Below are 17,877 nucleotides of genomic sequence, written 5' to 3'. Positions count from 1 at the left end.
ATTTTATCGACGGCAATTAAATTTCAGCGCCTTTTATATCACCTTAATCAGTTGCGGGTCATAGATAGAGCTAAAGCATTAGTTGAGCCACTACCGAAGAGATGGCGCCACGATCGGTAGATCGCGCTATTCTTAGTAGGAACTGAAAGTCTTTAGACTTATTTCTATGTTTAAAAAATTCTCACTTTGGAGAGCGTCAACGGTTATTTCCGTTTGAAGTTTTATATCGTGAGGAAGACATCTTGCACGAATTAGGACCTACAGTAAGTACTCAAAAAATGAGTAATCGAAATAGAGACGTAGTGAAATAAGTAGATGTGCGGGCAGTCCCGTAAGCAGTAGAAAAGTGCTCAAACACGGACGGACATATATTAAGTTTTCGCGTTCGCGTAGAGAAAATTTCCGGTTCCAATCGGTAAGCCAACATCGGTATAAGGTTAGCGTAAGCGCATTGTTACTTATTATCCACTTTTTAGTCTTTGACACTTAGTTGCGTTGCACTATTACGTTAACGATGCGGAAGTTTCGGTGCTAAAATGCGACTCGAGGTTAGGCATTGAAACTTGCAACTCAACGTAAAAATTCATAAATAGTTAAAGTACAGTCATGCTCGGACTTAGTTTCCATCTGCGTGCATAATAGTATTCATTTGTCTTTGGATAAAAGGAAAAGTTATATTTATCTTATAGACATAGAGCACAACAATGAGTAGTCCCATGGATCTTATTAAGGTGATATGAAAGAGTCAGCATATATATATATATTTTTTTTTTCACGCAAATACACCAAATTAAAGACTATCCATTTAGTGATTCTGGTATTTCCTAAATGAAGGATGAAATAAAGGGTGACGTCATATCGATATATCGCCGCGGAGGGAATATATCGATAAGGGGATCTCTCGAGATCGTTCCTCGTGGAAGGTCGCTAATTCAAAATGGTGGGTTTGCGATGCTCGACGTTGTTTTCGCGTCCGAGTGCGCCGGGGGGGTGTATGCAAGGTTAGGTTAGGTTCGCGAGGTCAGGCGAGTGGAGGAGCGGAGGTTGATCCGTTGGCCAAGGCTGGTGGAGGGAGGGCGCGCTCGTCGGTGGCGCTGATTGGTAGGAGAATCGATTAGCCGGAGCCGGAGCTTAAACTCTCTCTCTTTCTCTCTCTCCGGGCACCGCAGCAGTTTCAGCGACGCCGCGAATTTCCCGAATGGGGGTTTCCCGTTGGTCCCGCCTCCGAGTCCACCGCCTTGGCGGCCTCGCTCGATCCCCATGGCAACCGGCCGATTCGCCAACCGCTGTCGGGTGTAGCGACCCTGGCGTGTCGGTATCTCCCTCCACATTTTCCGTATTTAACCGGAACGGGCCAACACAAAGCACATTGATTTTGCCGACGACTGATACAACCCCGTCGGCCCGTTTAATTGGAACATGGCGACTTTAATACAAGCGCACGACAACAAGAACAACAACAGCGTCCCCCGGCCGCTGATCTATATACCAACTGGATAGCTGATATCCTACAAAATGGCGTCACTATTTTTTTCTTTTTTTTTTTCAAGCTACCAAAGCCCTCTGGTCATGGCCACATAAACTAATATCCTAGTGTACGCGCATGCGTCGCAGATAGTACAAGAGGGGTGACATCAATTTACCGGAAGAAAATAATTGCCATTTTTATTCAAGTACTTGCGGGAGCCTTTCTTACGATATGCCCTACGCACCCGTCAATTATGTCTCTTCTGTATTTTATACTTTAAACATTTAGCTGCAAATTGATCGTTCGGCGTTTGTCATTGCCGCGAGTGACGGATTGACGGTTGAAATCTTTCTCACATGCGCATCCGTTACTTATTCAGTATCGCTGCCCATGTGTAGTTGAACTCGTCGATGTCCTCTCCGTATGGAAGAAATGGGTATCAGCTATCCAGGAACTATCGCGAAACTAACCTAACCTATCGCAGCCTATGCTATCGCCGGACACTCCCAAGCCTCGCTCGTCCCTCATCCCCGTAATCGGCGTCATTATCACCGTCATTATCGTCATTACGCCGCCCTGGCGGACGCCATCTTTGAATCTCGCTCCCTAACCTCCCTTCGACCACCCTGATAAGAATCGGATCCACATTACTCCCCCGTGTCTGTTAAACATTGTGTGTATCTTGTCTCAAGTCTCCCTACGGGTGGGCTTTCGAGGAAGAATAAGTTTAAAAATTAAAAATAAATAATCAAGGTTTTTATTTATATAATAAAGGATCTGTCACGTACACCAGCTGAACGAGAATTCCGATAGCTTTGAAAGAAGTACATGTAGAAAATCGTAGGGTAAATAATTGCGATCCCGTTTAATGTCTTCCTGGATTGATGCGAAATAAGTCGCATTATGTATCGGAGAAGTAATTGTGTATTACGGAGGTGTTTGCGATTTGCGACTGGTGATGGCGTCCATCTTGTTTCGGCCAAAGGGTACTGAAATTCTCAATTGTGTACAAGGGGTATCGTATGCTGCAATACTCACCACATTCGATACCAGGTTCTAAAATGCGCTAAACTCTGCGGAACATCGATATACTATAGAATGGCGCTCGTTTGATAACATACACTGTGTAGACCGTCGATTAACCGAAGTCATGTCCTGAATCATGATGGCAGGACATCGCTTAACGAAAAATCATATCGGCCGCCGTGACGAGTTATCTGTAAATCATCGTAGTTAGGTATTTCCCTCCTCTCTTTCCATCGCACTCTCGGTCTCGAGGACTAGGACTAGATTTTCTACATGCCTAAGCTACACATGAAAACACCCTATCTACAATCGTTGACCCAGCGTTGCACTGGGTGCCAGTTTCGAAATGATGTTCCGCTCCCAAAATTGATCGCTAACTGACCCAGGGCAACGCTAGGTCGGATCACTAAACGCGTTAGTAATTCTAGTAATGCTTAGACTTTACGTGGTGGTATGGTACAATACACGACTTAGAGGTTAGGTCATCGACGGAGGTACGGATTGAAACCCGCGCGGGCTTCCCCGGAGACCTCCGTTTTTCCATTTAGGTTTATTTACAAGTCTTTTGTCCGCTCAACGATGCGCCCGTACGAACTTCCGGTTTGTTCCCCGCAGTGTTCTTCCTTGGGGTCGTGGATATGCACGGACGGAGGAAATAACTAGATAGAGCCTAGGCAAGAGGGAGGAATCGTAGACTACGTTTCTATCGTACGCGAATTTCGGGATTTAGCGGATCGGAACCCAGGAAATCCGGATTTAGTACATCTCGTCATCTTACCGGTCGCGAGAGGTTACAATCGAAGAGTGAAGAGAAACGAGTCTTGGGGGACGCCTAAAGACTCTGATCAATTTGGTCGATGTGGCGTCCTAAGACTCGAGTCGTTTCTGCGGGAACGCACCGGAAGTTCGGGGCATTTCCGACGCCGCGGCGTTGACCGTCGCGTTTCCCGGGGTTAAAACGCACCGATATAACAAATAAGTTAAAAGTCTTTATAATACACGCATTATTTATAGGTACCTTAACCTTACCCCATAAATGGCGCACTCTGTAGCCAGTCGGAACGCCGTGAATGTCCATGTGCGCGCAACCGAGCGTCCTCCAATCGATGCAACGGGGGGAATGCAACGTCTAATCACTCGAAACTATCGCAAAGGGTTTACCTTTGCTAATTATCACTTCATGGGTCCACTCGAATCGGCCACCTGGCTCCGTCCAGGGCTTTGGAAGGTCAAGCCGAAGTGGTTCCTGACCATCCTCTCGGTGCACGAATAGCGGAGGGTGTGTGGCTTTCGGAGGCGGTCGGTTGTCGAGGCGGAATAACACAGATGTGGCGGTATGTGGTCTAACACCATTTGGTAGTCTACAAAAAGAGACTCGTCGGTAGGTGGGAATGTATTGCAAAAGCCCATCCGCGCTTATCGTTAATGGTACCAGATCCAGGTTGAAATGCCCACAGTACTCATACTTCGTAATATGTACAAACTTTTTTTTTTTCGATACGATCACAAAGTTCCCCAGCACCTTTTTTCCTTTTTGGGTGGTTCCGCAATCCACTCGTTCCAACCATCCGCACTGACGCGGGGGTGCGGTTGTGCGACGTTTCGTTGCTTCTGTGGGTAGAAGAGCGAGCGTAGGATTCGGAGATAGTGGTTCGGAGTGGCGAACACCGGGAGCGTATCTCTTGTTCAGGCCGGATTAACCCAAAGAAGTGATACACACGAATTAATGGAAGGAGTCCATCCTTCGGCAAGTTCCAAAGGGGCTCGAGTATCCTGGGATGGGGTACAAGCATCGTGGATAGGTCCCAGTGCGTGGCTCGGGCTGTGTGGTGACTTCGGTACACTGACTTTCCCTGGGAACTGGATCAACGGGTACACATCCTATGGTCACCGGGACCGTTCGAAGCACTCACGGACACCCATTAAATATGTACAAACTCCCTACACAGTGGTCCTATCTCCCGGCGGTCGCAGGAAACGACCGTCGGCACCGAGACGCGTTTCGGGGCACGCCGTGTCGTGTGGCTTGCGTGGAATGAAGAGGGTAGCCAGTGGGTCGGAATGGCACACACCACGGGCATCTCTCGTTTGGGCCAGGTTATCCCAATTAGGCGATACACCCGGGCCAACGGAAGGAGTCCATCCTTCAGCGGGGGGTCCCCAAGGCGCTCCAGTGCTCCGGGGTGGGTCATGCGTAGTGCGGATAAGTCCCGAGATGCGCCGGTACGTGACCCGATGCCGTGTGGTGGCCGGCGTAGAGATTCGCCCCGGGACTCGACCAGTAGCTAGAGGCCGATTGGAAGAGTCCTCCGGGAACCGAGACCGAAACAGAGGCTGCCGGAGGTGGCATCAGGTTCAGCTTTGCGTGGCCGTACCCTGACATGAACAACTCGCTCTGGTACTTGTACGCCGCTGGGTCGGCCGCAGCCGGTTGGGTAGCCGCGGCCAAACCTTGGAAGTCGAACTTGTAGGCGTACCGTTTCCCGTGCACCTTCGTCATGATGTTCTTGTCGTAGTAGTACCTGAAACAAGGATTTTCATTCCGATAATCGACTCTTGCAATCCGCCATGCCGTGCTCAAACACGATCTAGAAGATTGTAGAGTCGTCCGTTTTGCAAATGTACGCTTTTGTTCCACGTGCAAGGTCCTACGTTTCTTTTCTTGTATGAAAGCGACGGATCGATCAATTATACCCGGAACCCCTCGAATCGAGCAGTCCTCTAATGCGATCAAAGAATCGGATCGAAAAATAATGGACGCCCACGGAATGCAGGCGTTGGTGCCTGGCATGATTGAAATTCTCGCACCCCTTCGGACCCCCCGCGTAGCCATAGGTGTCCCTTCTGCGACCCCTTCAATTCGAGGGGCAATCGACGCTAATTCGACCCCACGGTTCGGGGAGTCTGCGGCGAAGGCTCGCCCAGAAATGAACAACGACTCCCAAGGACTATTCCTGATAAGCTTCTAATTAATCGCCCTAGATGAAATTTCTCGGCGTCTTTCGTATCATCCTGAGCCTCGGAAATACGTGATCGGTCCTGGCTACTCACCTGAGGGCCCTCGACAACTTGTCGTAGTTCATGTTCGGCTTCGACTTCCTTTCCCCCCATCGTCTGGCCACCTCGTCAGGGTCGGTCAGCTTGAACTCGCCATTGGTTCCTTCCCACGTGATGCAGGCCGCGTTGCTGGAATCGGAGAGGAGCTCCAGCAGGAATTGCCAGAGTTGAATCTGTCCGGAACCGGAGCTGGCGAGGCGACTGCTCGTCGCGCCGAACATTTGGTACGGATCTGCGAATTTAGAGAATCGCGTGCCCACTACATTCAGAGAGGAATCCAGCTCCATGAACTATCTCTTAATTACTCGGATAGATCGAGCGATGCAACATTTTCATCTGATTTGCCTCGCAGAAGATCATGAAACGAGTCCTCCTTCCGAGCCCTGATTTTATCGTATCATCTTAGGCTTTTTTCTCTCGGTCGATTTCGCAGGGATTATTAAAAAAAAAAAAAAAATTGTGGAACGAGCGACGATTCTTTAATTACGCGATTGAGGGACAAGGAGAGTCGGTGGATTTCTCCTTTCCTCGAATGTACCTATTTATTACGCGCTTGTTTCTCCGTGCACCCTGTCGCCCTTAAAAGCTTTACAATGCGTCATCACCGTCGCTTACTACTGCTCAGCCATGAAGGACCCTAGAAATCGCACAAAAGGATATAATCGCAACCCTACAATAGAATAGAGTTCGTTTGGATCGTAATAATTTCAATTGAAAGAACTGGCCGCGGAGTGGCCCTCGGGGGGGGCTATGGCGTCTTCGAATTTTCGAGGGCCCTCGAAAATCCTCAAAACTCCGTCCCCTCCTCTGCCCTCCACCCTGTTGAGAATGTTTCGATATTTCCAATACACCCGAACGCAAATGGATGCCGAAATGAGAAATGTTAGAATCCTCTTCTCGACGGTTTTATGCAGTACACGTAATTCGTTGTTACTTTACCGAAATGGCATATGGAACGCTTTAGTTGGTGTCATTCTAAAGGTGGACTGTAAGAGACTTCGACCAAAAAGCGGTATAGATGAATTTTAATCCATCGACCTGGATTCAATTCCTCGGTGCCTTTCGTGTCATCTTAGGACCCGGAAGAGTCGGCGAGTGAAAATATGCTTTTCCCTGGGAGAGAAGGAGGGAATGCTCGAAATTGGGGACGGAATTGCCGGACCTCAAAGGTCGTTACGCCCGATGAATCCCCTGAATGTGCGCGGAGTGATCGCCTTTCGATCGAACGGTAATTCACTTACGAGTTAATAATGGAAAGGGGGCGCGGTACACCCATTTATCCGCTCTACGAGGGAACCGGGGAAATATATCGATGAAGTAGCAAAATGCCAGAATGCCCCTAAAAGACACTACGACGACGCCATTTTTTCACTCGGCCGAGCTTAAGGCGGTAGGAAAGGCTCCGAGAAACTTAATCGACGTTGGTAAATTAAAATTCATCTTTTTGCCTATATATAGGCTGACTCTTTGATATCAACTTAACGCCGCACTTATCATTTACGTCGACGCGCATTTCGACCTCCGATAAGCGCGAGGGTGTACACGTATGCGCATGTAAACGCGTACTTATGGCGAGCATATTTCGTGCATTTATTTCCAGCTATCGATCAGCTGGAAAGAGCGATTCTCGGGCGTGGTCCGGAAAATCAGGACGAGTGGGGTCCCGTGATTACCGGCGAATGTAATCGAGGGGGTCCTTACATGCAGTTACACTTGCGCGTCCGTTCCCTTCCCTTCCGTATATTCCTCGATCACTCCCGGGATCGGTCATACGTTAGTCTGTCAAGGTACATATTTAGGGTGGAGTTTCGCGATTTGTCCGGTAATTTGTGAAAAATATCTACCTACTACGTACCAGGCTGCCGGAGGTGAGAGTGCGTGTCCAATGCTGATTTCGAGAGGCTGCTTCCGTAACCTGAAAAAACATTGAAAAATCTTTTTAAACTATAACAAGGGCATGGATGAATTTTAATTTATCGACGTCGATTAAATTTCTCAGCGCCTTAATAGCAGGAAACTTTCATTGCATTAATAAGTGACTTTTATTATTTTTATTTTTTTTTATTAAGGCGTCGTGGAAGTGGCGTCGAAGGGCTCGTTGCACCTTATCAGGTGACCGATGATTTCGGGAGGGCTTTCGAAAGTGTCTGGCGAAAAAAGTCGAAAGGTCCCGGAAAATCGGGGGAAAGGGACAGGAGGAGGGCTCCAGGATTCACCGGAGCGTTAGAATCCGTTAGAGAGGATTTCCGTGTAGGCAAACAGGAGCTGAGTGCTCCGTATACGTTTCTCCCTACTTTTCGCTCCATCGTCATCCGACTGCTTCCACCTTATCAAGCCGATTCCTCCCTTCCTGGGTCGAGCCGAAATCGCGAGTGTGTCCGCCGGGCTCGTCACGTTCCCTGGACACGTTTGCAATCTGTTTAGGTACAATGCTCCCTGATTCCGGCAGGGCCCTCCTATGACGAAAGATCAGGGAAGATCAACGAGCGAGTGATTGGAGTAGCCATTGTTCGCCCGTTAACCTTTTCCTCTGCTAATTAACTCGGCAAAATCCGAGCCGAACTGGATCACTAGTCTGACTCGTCGAAAGACACTCACGTTTTTTTTTTTTTTTTAATCTTGGGGATTGACAACCCTTTGGACGTATGGGCGAGATTCGTCCGACCGTGCAGGCGACATTGGACCGAACGTCGGGCGCTCTTAGTAGCCAAAGGGTTAAATCGTATTAATGTATAGAGACGCGAAACGTTTTCCGAACCGAGGAGGAATAATCTCGGAGGTTAACTCAAATCGTATGGATGTATATAGAGGTCTCCCTAAAGGCAGAGTCGGCCTAGGAAAGGAAGATGGGGTGCCAACGAGGGTGGCGAGCCCCCGAGCCCCGTGGCTATACTGATTGCGGCTGAATCCTGTCCCTCCACTCTTGACCCCCCGCGACCCGGGCCTTTTGCTGGTCCTTCTCCCTCTTTTTTGCTCCAAGACCTACGGACCCTGCCCCCAATCAGCGGGAAAATCTAATTCTTTAACACAGCGGACACCAACTGCTACTTAAAGACGGCATCTGCCTCCCAGGACTGGGATTCTTTATTTCCCGTAGGGGGAGGGGGTTGCAATAATAAACTAAAGAGATCTCTTCGATTTTATTTTACATTTTATAATACGATTCTCTATAACATATTTAAAAATGAAGAAAATCGGCGGGGGACATCTAAGGTACCTTCCTTGTAAGTCGGACTGGAGGGTGAGGCTACGGCGCAGGCGCGGGCGCCTAACCTCACTTTCGGGCCACCATTGTTGTCGGCGCGTATCTGCGCATTCACAAGCAATTACTTGGGGCGGGGTAATCCTGTTAGGTAGCGAGGAGCCTCCTCGAGGGAGGATCAAAGGACCCGCCATTCCGGGCTGCTGCTCGCGCGTTCAGAAGCTTCAGACGCGTACAATGCTACCGAATGCTACTCGCGAGGGGAACCGGAGAGGAAGAGGGAGAAAGAGAGAAACAAAGCCCGAAGGTGGGCGAGAGAGGGACACCGGTCCACTTTTCGACTTTTGCACACCCAACTTCCGCACGAATGGACCTTCGAGAACGCGACGTATAGAGGGTGGAGGCGCCAGCCAGGTTGCTCGACCGTGGGTGGGATCGCCATTTTTATTTTAACCTCAATCCGGCTAGGACGATTCCGAAATTAATTGCTTATCGCTTAACTCCTTATGGCCTCTACGTAGAAAATTGAAGGTTCGAGACCTCTTCGACGCCACTTTCGCATCCCCTTGGTACAAGGAACTGCCGAGAAATGGCTTTAACGAGAGTAACCGCAAAGTCATGGGCAATTAATTTTTCGTCATCCCCTTAAAAGGGCTAAAATTCCTCATAAATTGCGTTTAAGGGTGCGCCTTAGGCTGACCCCCCAGCTGTCCCGTGCTATCACTTAACTCGACCAGGGCATCGTTCTCGGTAAAGCAGTTAACGCGCCGGACTTGAGTCATGATCCTCCCTCGTGACCCCGGTGCAAATCACGGCCGAGCAACCCCTACGCAGTGCGTAATAAGTAGGCGAATAAGTAGTCGGTCCGCACGCGACGTCCACCCTCTTATTTCTGGCCTCCTCCGTGCCCGTTGACCCATCCCTCCCGAAATGCACCCTTGCTCCACCCTTGCCGGTCACGTGGCTCGAGACAAATCGGTCGATTCGAGTAAGACACCTTTTTTAACCCTTTGGCTACTAAGAGCGCCGAAAGGCGCCCGATTTTCCTGGAGTTCCGAGCCAGATGCATTTTTCAGCCGGGAATTCCCGTCGAGGATCCCCCCTAAGTAGTTCCCAATCCCGGTCGGTAGCTACTTCTGGAGGACATCCGAGTCCCAGAGGTTTTTCCAGGGCACGGCACGAGCCGACCGACGTCCCCTGTCGGGGGACACGGCTCGTGGGCAACAAGTCAACGGGAAACGGCACGTACGGACGGAACGGCGCGGACCGACGGACGCGGAGAGCACGCAGCATATTCGCGGGGGGGTGGGGCTCGCTTATATTATGTCTTCGGCAGTACATACACGGCCACGTGCCTATGCGTGACGCGTTCACGCTCGGTCGAGCGCATTCGACCCCCCGCGCACATATCGCCGGGCGCTTGCCAATGGGGCAGTCGACCCTGATCGTGTTTCCACTCTAGTCGACTGCTCGATTCGACGGGGATCCCGGAGCGTCGTATGACTCTCTTGGAAAATTCGCTCGTTTTTCCCATTTCGCCTTTTTCCCAAGATTTTGCCCCAAAACACATTGCTTTGTAACGCCTCGTGAAGGTGGCTTATCAAAAGTGCCCTTTTAACGAAACGAACGAAAGTCATTTCACGATCCTTAATCCGATATAAGAGGAATATAGTGATGTCGATATTATGTACAATGGAAGACGCGGATGACTCCTCTGGAGGTACGACATCGCCTGTGCAGGGTGGGAGGGCATCGATGTCTCCCAGTGTACGACCGATTGAAATTCATAGGGACGGATTTAGATCCACTGTTTTCAATGGAATGACGCGAATTCGGTGGATTTGATTGCGTGGGCGCAGCCACCTCGGGTGAGGACTATTATAATACGCGGTTGACTTTTGTGACCGCCACCTACCCTCCTGAGCCTGGTGTCCCTTCGGTAGAGGCGCATGAGATAGTCACGCTGCACGCGATGAGGCGCGTGAGCGAACTGCCAAGGCACGCGCCGGTTCGGAGTACGTAATTATCATAGGGGGCCGGAGAGGGGAAGGGCAGGCCGTCTAGTTCACCCCTTAAAGACCGACGGGGGTTGCGAGGCATCGAGGGTCGGTCAGGAAGTCACGCGAGCCGCCCCTCCCGCCCTATTTTTATCGTTCCACGTCTTGTCTTCGACTCGACCAGAACTGGCTCGATACACCCCCTACGGTACCGGAGGACCGTGAACCCATGGGATTTAGGGGATTTTTATAGGGCTTTCTTGGGGGTTAAATCTGGACATCTTGGTTTTGTCATCCGGGACGTAAACGTCTTTCCGTCGTCTTGCCATCGTATCCGCCAGTTGACGTTTCAGAGTCTTATGGTTTCGGTGATTTCTTTTTCAAGCCTTCATTGGGACTCCGCGATCACGGGTTAAAGTTTCATACGATCCGGTGCATTCGGTTTGGGGAGAAATGTTCCTAGTATCTTGACGTTCTCATTTGCACCCCCATGAGAGTTTCGCAACCCCTTAACCGTGGGAAGTGGCGCTATCATCCAGCCGTTTCTAAATCCCTGCCCTCTAACTTTCCGCCGTTCGCTTTGAAGCAAAGGGCTTGGGTTTGTCGAAGCGGGAGCCGTCTAAAAACGACTCCAGCCCAGTCACCTCCACCTAATTTCGCGGGCGCCACCGACGGGCATTTGGCCCCCGGGGACCCGGGGGTGGCGAAGGTTTGCGGGTGCAAAGTGTAAACCCAGTCAGTCAAAGACAACGGGTCGTCCCGCGAGCCCCGCGGGCTTGGGGGGATCCGGGGCTGCAAAAGCGTCGCCCAGACCAGAAGCCGTTTATAACAAGCTGCCCGCGGGCACGGCTCTGATCTCCGCAATGATTGTTCCACGGTGGGGATGCGCCTCGCCCCCTCTCCGTCGCTGCAGCCTCCCGGAGCTCGCAGTCGCGCGGCGGGCGTCTCTGCACCCTGGGGGCTCTCGACGACAAAGGGGCCGCGGTTCAACGCGCCACAAAGCGCCGGGACGCCCACGCCCTCTGTGCCGCGACCCCCCACCACCCCACACACGGACACACCCTATGCGTCGACACGTCGAGCCAAGCGGCGATGCGCATCGATGTGTATCGGAACTTTGAGCGACGTACGCACCCACACAGGGATGCGTGGCGACAAGAAAGCGTGGGTGGGAACACCCGGTGATGGGTGCTGGGCAGAAAGACGCATGCCGACATGGAGAGTCACGCAGGGATACGTGACAAAGTGGTATATCGACTCCACACACGTGGAGCCGCATGACTATGCGTGGAACGACACGGCGCCACTCTCGAACGCACATCGATAGACATGGAGCGGCATGTAGACATGTGGAGCGACATATGGACACACACGGTGTCACATCGCGGCGACTCGAACGCCGCGACGCGTGAACTTGCACCCGCCACCCACCCAACCTAGATATACCTATTCCACGTTATGGCGGCACAAAAAATATAGCCCCGTTGATAAGCCCCTACGGAGCCGGCGATCGTTAACCATTCCTCCCGGCCGGCGGGCACTAGATATTTTTCCCGCAACCCTTATCACAGCTCCTAGCTGGGATGTGGGGATTTTTTTTATTTTCCCCCATTTTCCCCAGATATTCCTGGTTTTCCTCCTTCCGTTGCCAGTAGACTTATTTCTCCGTCTAGGTTTTCCTTTACGCTCGTAGGACGTTTATGATCAAACTTAAACGCTTTTAGTGAACGTTGAACATGCCAGGCGGGACACGTCTGCAGCCTCGCCTCGCATCACTTCCATATCTTTACGAAAGGAGGCACGATGACACTCGAGGGACTCGAGTGAGGTTTTTGAAACGGACCCCAAGTGGACCAAAGTGGCATCATCGTGCTGCAGATCTGCAAGGGGATTCGAGTTTCGAGAGGGGACCACTGCGCCTCGCGGATATCGTATGGTTTGGACCCTCCATGGGAATCATTCGGGAGGAACGTTTCGCTTAATGCCGGAGATGTGTCTTTAGTGGGAGGAATTTTCATCGTTTTCATCGTTTTCATATCATTCGTCACGAAACACTTACCCTGGCCAGGTGCTGGGGATGTGGCGTGGCTCCAGCCTCCCTTGTACGAGCTGCTGGCATCTGCAACAAAAGATCATCTTTGTTGGCCACTTTTCAATGCAAATTGATAGTATCGTCAGATCTTTGACTCTATACCCAGCTCTGGGTGGATTGAAAAAAAGTTTCTCGGCGCCTTTCGTATCACCTCAACTCTCGGGAGCGTCGGGTCTCTTTAGTGTCTTTCGGTGGATCGTTCGGGGCCTCCACCTCGAGTGAGTTTCCACTCAACGGCACCGCCTCCGGGGAAGCTCCCGAGGCCCCATCCTCGGCTAGGCTGTGTTTGCGGACAGATATATTTTCATTTGGCAGTTATTGCCGCTCGTGTGTGCACAACTACGAGCGCGGCGCGAATCGACGCTGGGTCGCCTTTCGGGCAAACATTCGTCTAGCTCGATGCGAGGTTCACGCTACTTTCTGTGTACCCTTCGTTTGGACCCTGGGTCCATTAATATCGCCTCGGATTTCACCTTTCCGTCAAATGCCCCGGAGTTGGTCACCCTAATCCTTGCGATCGAAATCCGAAAGAAATTTCCTATCTCGATGCGTTCCTTATCTTGCTGATCCGTGCGATCTAAATCTTCTTTGGACAAATTGTCAGAAAATTGTTATTGTCATTTTTTATAATGTTGCCATTGTCAATCCAAATCCAGAATTTTGTGTGAAAATTGATATTTCGTGGGGGCTAGGGCGGTTGCCACTTTCACATCCCCTTAATGTCAAGACCAAGTCAGCTGATCGAAATATCTGATTAGGCAATAAAGTCCTAGGGTAATTACTCTACCCCATGGTTAAATATATTCCATTCCCCACCCTTTAAAACCATGGATTTCGTGATTTCATAATGAAGGGTGACTCGTCACAGCCGGGTAACCACCTCGTCTAGTGTAACGTTCGCAATGGTTATTTACTGGTTAGTATGACCAAATGTCGACCTTACTGTCGTTCCATTTAAATTCATTACCGTTTGGGGAAGAGTAATGTGGGAACCGAGTAAATTTTTAAGTGATAGATGTCAAACACGGTCGGACCTGGAAGAGACGTTTTTCTATTGTCTTCGTAATTGTCACTGTAATTGCACGTTTTTTAATTAGCCTCGACTGCTATCTTCCCTACATCTATCGAAAATTAGTTTGTGTTTAATTCATTGTCGTTATCAATTTGTTCATTTTTTATATTATAGAAAAATTAAATTGCGCGAATTTTAATGTCAGGATTCAAAGATTATTGCGAACGGGAGCTTCGTTGAAATTCAGAATGAAGTTATGTCTTCAATCCGACGGCAGGGTTCTTAATCAATCTGTAAGAGTTTTATTTAATGAGGGATCAATTGGGTAAATCATTATTTAAATATTCGACGTGAATCTTTTGAGCAATTCCATGGTGCAGACGAGATAAATGACCCCAAAGGAAGAGACTGCACAAATTCAATGTGCACAATGACAACCAGACCCGATGAGTGGTTAGCACTATTTGAGGAGCACATTTTGACATGATAAAAACTGGAAGGATTCATATCCACATCCTCGAGGCAGTTTTAGATTATCCCGAAAGGACAAATCAAGGGATCCATTCTATCTAACGTCGTCCCCTTTTCGCCGACGGGGCGCAAGAGCACCATATCACCACCAAAGTGCTTTTCTATTAAAATCGCCTATCGTTAAAAGTTCCAAGCGTGGGTGGTCCTCCGTCAGAAAACCTGAGAAATCACCAATGAACCACAATTTCCTAACTCTTTTCCGTCCTAACCATCGTCATCGGATACCGTGGAAAGCTGCACCACCTACTCCGAAACATCACGTCCTCCACCTAACAACGTTATCCCGCTCATGGGACACGATCACGACCGGACCTCACTTTTCCATTCCCCTTTCGACCACAATTTCCTAACTCTTTCGGACCTAACCACCTCCCTCGGAAACGAAGGGTACTTAGACTATGGAAGCCTCGATGATGGGCACCTTGCACCTCGTCGGGACGTCGCTCGTATCCAGGGCCACATACCGGCGAATAGCATGGAGAGGTTCGTGAAAGCCGTAGTCCTGGGTAGTTCGGCAGCGGTGGTGCCGTTGCCCTTTAGGTCCAACATCGCGGCGACCGGGTCGGCCCTGGGAGGTGTCTTGGGCTTCCTCTAAGGTCCGGCACTAATAGACGTACAAGGGTCCCGAGAACTGGGCACCATCCTCATTAGCCTAAATGATTGCGGCGCGATGGTAAGGCGACCATCGTGGCTTCCCACACGGAACGATACTGGAAGCCGTCCCGGTGACTTTGGGTGGCGTTCCGGGGAAGCCGGCGACCCGCCCCCGGAACCGGAGCAGATCCATCGACGTTCGGACGCCTCGGGGGCGGCGCGATTCCGCAACCCTGGACTAGGGGCGGAGTTTGCCCCTTTTCGAGTCGGTGGAAGAGGGTGCGCCCGCGCACCAGCAGTCGAGGGGACCTGGTGCGTCGTCGCTTCGGTGCCGGTGGCCAACTTGGAGGCGCCTCCACGAGAGGCTCGGGGGTCGTCAACCACCGGACAAGGGCCGGACCAGACGCCGACCTGACCTTATGTCGCGATCGGGTGCTACCGTAAACCACCCACCCTGGATGGCGACCATCCCCGAAGCTTCGGCGGAGTCAGTGCACGTCGGCCAGTCTCCCCAGCGGGGGTTAAGGGTTCCGGGTGGGTCAGATCTCTGAAAACCTTGGATGTCTGGGTGGTGTTTTAGGTTAAGTGAGTCCTAGGTGTCCCTTCGGGGTACCCCAGGTTCCCAGGGGTATTCTGTGACATATGCTGCGAATTTGTGCATCATTCTCTCGGCACTTTGGGGGTCACGCGTCCTAGAAATCGACGTCATGCATCCTGCCATTTATAAGGGATGCGCTATTGTCCCGTGAATTATTTCCTGAAGTTGTCCGCTGTTTCTCTGACAAGCTATCGATAACCCGAGGCGTGTGCGATTGTTTTGATATCTCATTGTGCGATAATGTAGCCGTCATCCTTTATTTATTCTCGAATTTTGCCCACGCTTTTCGGATGTTCCGAATTGTCGTGTCCGTTCCCTTTTTCCTATTATCTCGATTGCAAAAAGGTTCTAAAAGGTATTTAAGGTGACGTTCTAAGTTCTGCAGGATTTTTTCTCCACTTCTGATAAGGCGATAATGTAGACGGCAGACTTGACATGGGAATTATAATTAAGTCAGGCACGATTTCCCTCCTTCTCAAGCGTTCCCACGGACAGTTCCCTGCTTTCCGAAAAGAAGAAAAAAAAATCCAGGAGGCAATTAACTCCACCTAACCTCACTTTCTCACTTAATGTAAGCGCGTGCCTCGTGCGTCGTGATTCACGCGATTTCGGTCCCACGCAAGGGCAAGGTGCAGACATTTGTTACGATTTATCGTAGCGCTCTGTTTCTCCGCCCTTAAGTTGATACGAATACGAAACTTCATTAATGAAATTTAATTTTTCTCTATATAAATACGATCTCGTTCCTAGCCCAGGCTAAATAGAAAAGACACGCGGAATGCTCGTGTAATTGACAAATAAGACTTGAATATAAATGTCGGCAGCTTATGTCGCCATTTGAGTATTGAAAATGGCGTTACCACCAAAAAAGCATCCTAACTTTTTGAAGGATCTTTTGGGGAGCGACACGTAGGATATCGGTTCCTCGTGGTAGGTCGACGATTGGCCATATCGGAAGGTAGCGTTCCAGGTTGCGGCTCCGCGTGCGGCTCCGCGTGCGGCACACGCGTGCCTTCTCGTGGCGGGGGCGTCCCCTTCTCGCTTCGAGGAAGGCACGCGCGCGACACGCGACCGCGGACGCCCGGCGGCGCATTTAACGCGCGATCGCTCTCGAGTGTGTCCAAGTCGTGTGACGCCGCTCCCTTCGGACCCTTCGGACCCTTCGGTTCCCGGCGGGAACGGAAGGGAACGGAGCATTGTCCTTCCGGAACCCCCACCTCGGAGATGTCCTCTCGTCGCAGTCCGGCTCGAGGTCGGTTGGAGTCGAGTCGAAGGAAGTATCGAAATTCCCGGTTCCGCGTACTCCACGTCCAGGAAAGCAAAACGCTAGCTAATTTGGCCCTGGAGCTGGCTCGAATCGCGGCTCCAGCTCGGAAGGGAGGTTCGCCACACATTATCTTGAGATACGGTTACGGGTATTACCGGGGGGCGAGTAGGCGAGTAGCAAGTCGGGTATAGCGGGCACAGTCGAGGGTGAGTATCATTGTACGGCATGAAACATGACAGGGCGTCCATTGTACCCGAGACGCATAGCTCGGCCCGGTCGACGTTGGGCGAGAGCTCCCGGTGGGAGGAAGACCGAGATATTCAGCCCGGGAACAACCTCCCTCTACCTCCCCTTTCCTCGCTACTACCATAACCCGATAAGAACCACGCCACTTTGTTACGTTTGGGGGTCGCTTAAGTGCGCGATGATACATATCTCCCTCCTAGATAATTCCTCCTATTCAATTTGCGCAATATGCTCGATCCAGCTCGATATACCGAGGGATGGTACTCGTTACACCGGTGATAGAGGCTGAGATCCCAATTTGATCGGCACGCGAAAATGGCCCGTCTTGATGACCACCAGGACGGGTCGTTGCGGCTGATCATGAAGGGCTGATACCACTGATCATCCGTTTTGCCTTCTAATCGCGACTTGGGAAGATATCATCCCTGATGTTGGTGGTCTTGTCTTTTAGACATCTTTTGGACGTCAACGGGCTCTCCCATTGTTTCGGGAAAAAGGCTCGCGAATGCGAAAAGCTTTCCGAATAAAGAAACGACAGGGTAATATGTCAATCGATCCCAGAGTCGTCGATTTTCCGGGGCGATCGGGGGTGGTCTCGGGTCACCAGGAACGCCGGGGTTCCTATAAATCAAGCCCGACTCGAGGAAAAATGTCCAGCAGGGGCCATCTTTTATTTGAAACAACTAACCGTGTCAAAACTCCGCTTCCTCCGCGGGGGAAAAAAAGGGATTCAAAGGGGTAATCTAAACTCGGGCTCCCCTCTAGCGGCGTCACCCTTTGTGCTGAA

The 17,877-nt window shown here is 50.7% G+C and overlaps 1 protein-coding gene and 1 long non-coding RNA gene across 3 annotated transcripts in view; one reads left to right on the top strand and one right to left on the bottom strand.

Annotated features, from left to right (window-relative positions):
- The first annotated feature begins 180 nt into the window (after positions 1-180).
- The window catches only part of LOC105703556, a 27,507-nt gene continuing 9,810 nt past the window's right edge, over positions 181-17,877 (top strand). Inside the window, exon 1 of the long non-coding RNA XR_001104368.1 lies at positions 181-263. This is a non-coding gene — a long non-coding RNA (uncharacterized LOC105703556). The remainder of the gene's footprint in view (positions 264-17,877) is intronic.
- Positions 4,654-17,877, bottom strand: part of LOC105703555 (transcriptional regulator ERG homolog) — a 26,354-nt gene continuing 13,130 nt past the window's right edge. For both annotated transcript variants that reach the window (XM_012432043.2, XM_012432042.1), the window contains 4 exons: positions 12,810-12,869; positions 7,407-7,466; positions 5,546-5,783; positions 4,654-5,016 (listed from right to left, as the gene is read on the bottom strand). In XM_012432043.2, the coding sequence (XP_012287466.1) occupies positions 4,683-5,016; positions 5,546-5,783; positions 7,407-7,466; positions 12,810-12,869 (692 nt within the window). In that variant the 3' untranslated portion in view covers positions 4,654-4,682. The remainder of the gene's footprint in view (positions 5,017-5,545; positions 5,784-7,406; positions 7,467-12,809; positions 12,870-17,877) is intronic.

Source organism: Orussus abietinus, unplaced genomic scaffold (assembly GCF_000612105.2).
Source record: "Orussus abietinus isolate OABI.00-Male unplaced genomic scaffold, Oabi_2.0 scaffold78, whole genome shotgun sequence".
NCBI classification, from domain to species: Eukaryota; Metazoa; Arthropoda; class Insecta; order Hymenoptera; family Orussidae; genus Orussus; species Orussus abietinus.
The sequence above is the reverse complement of the archived record's forward strand: the minus strand, read 5'-3'. Positions and strand labels throughout refer to the sequence as shown.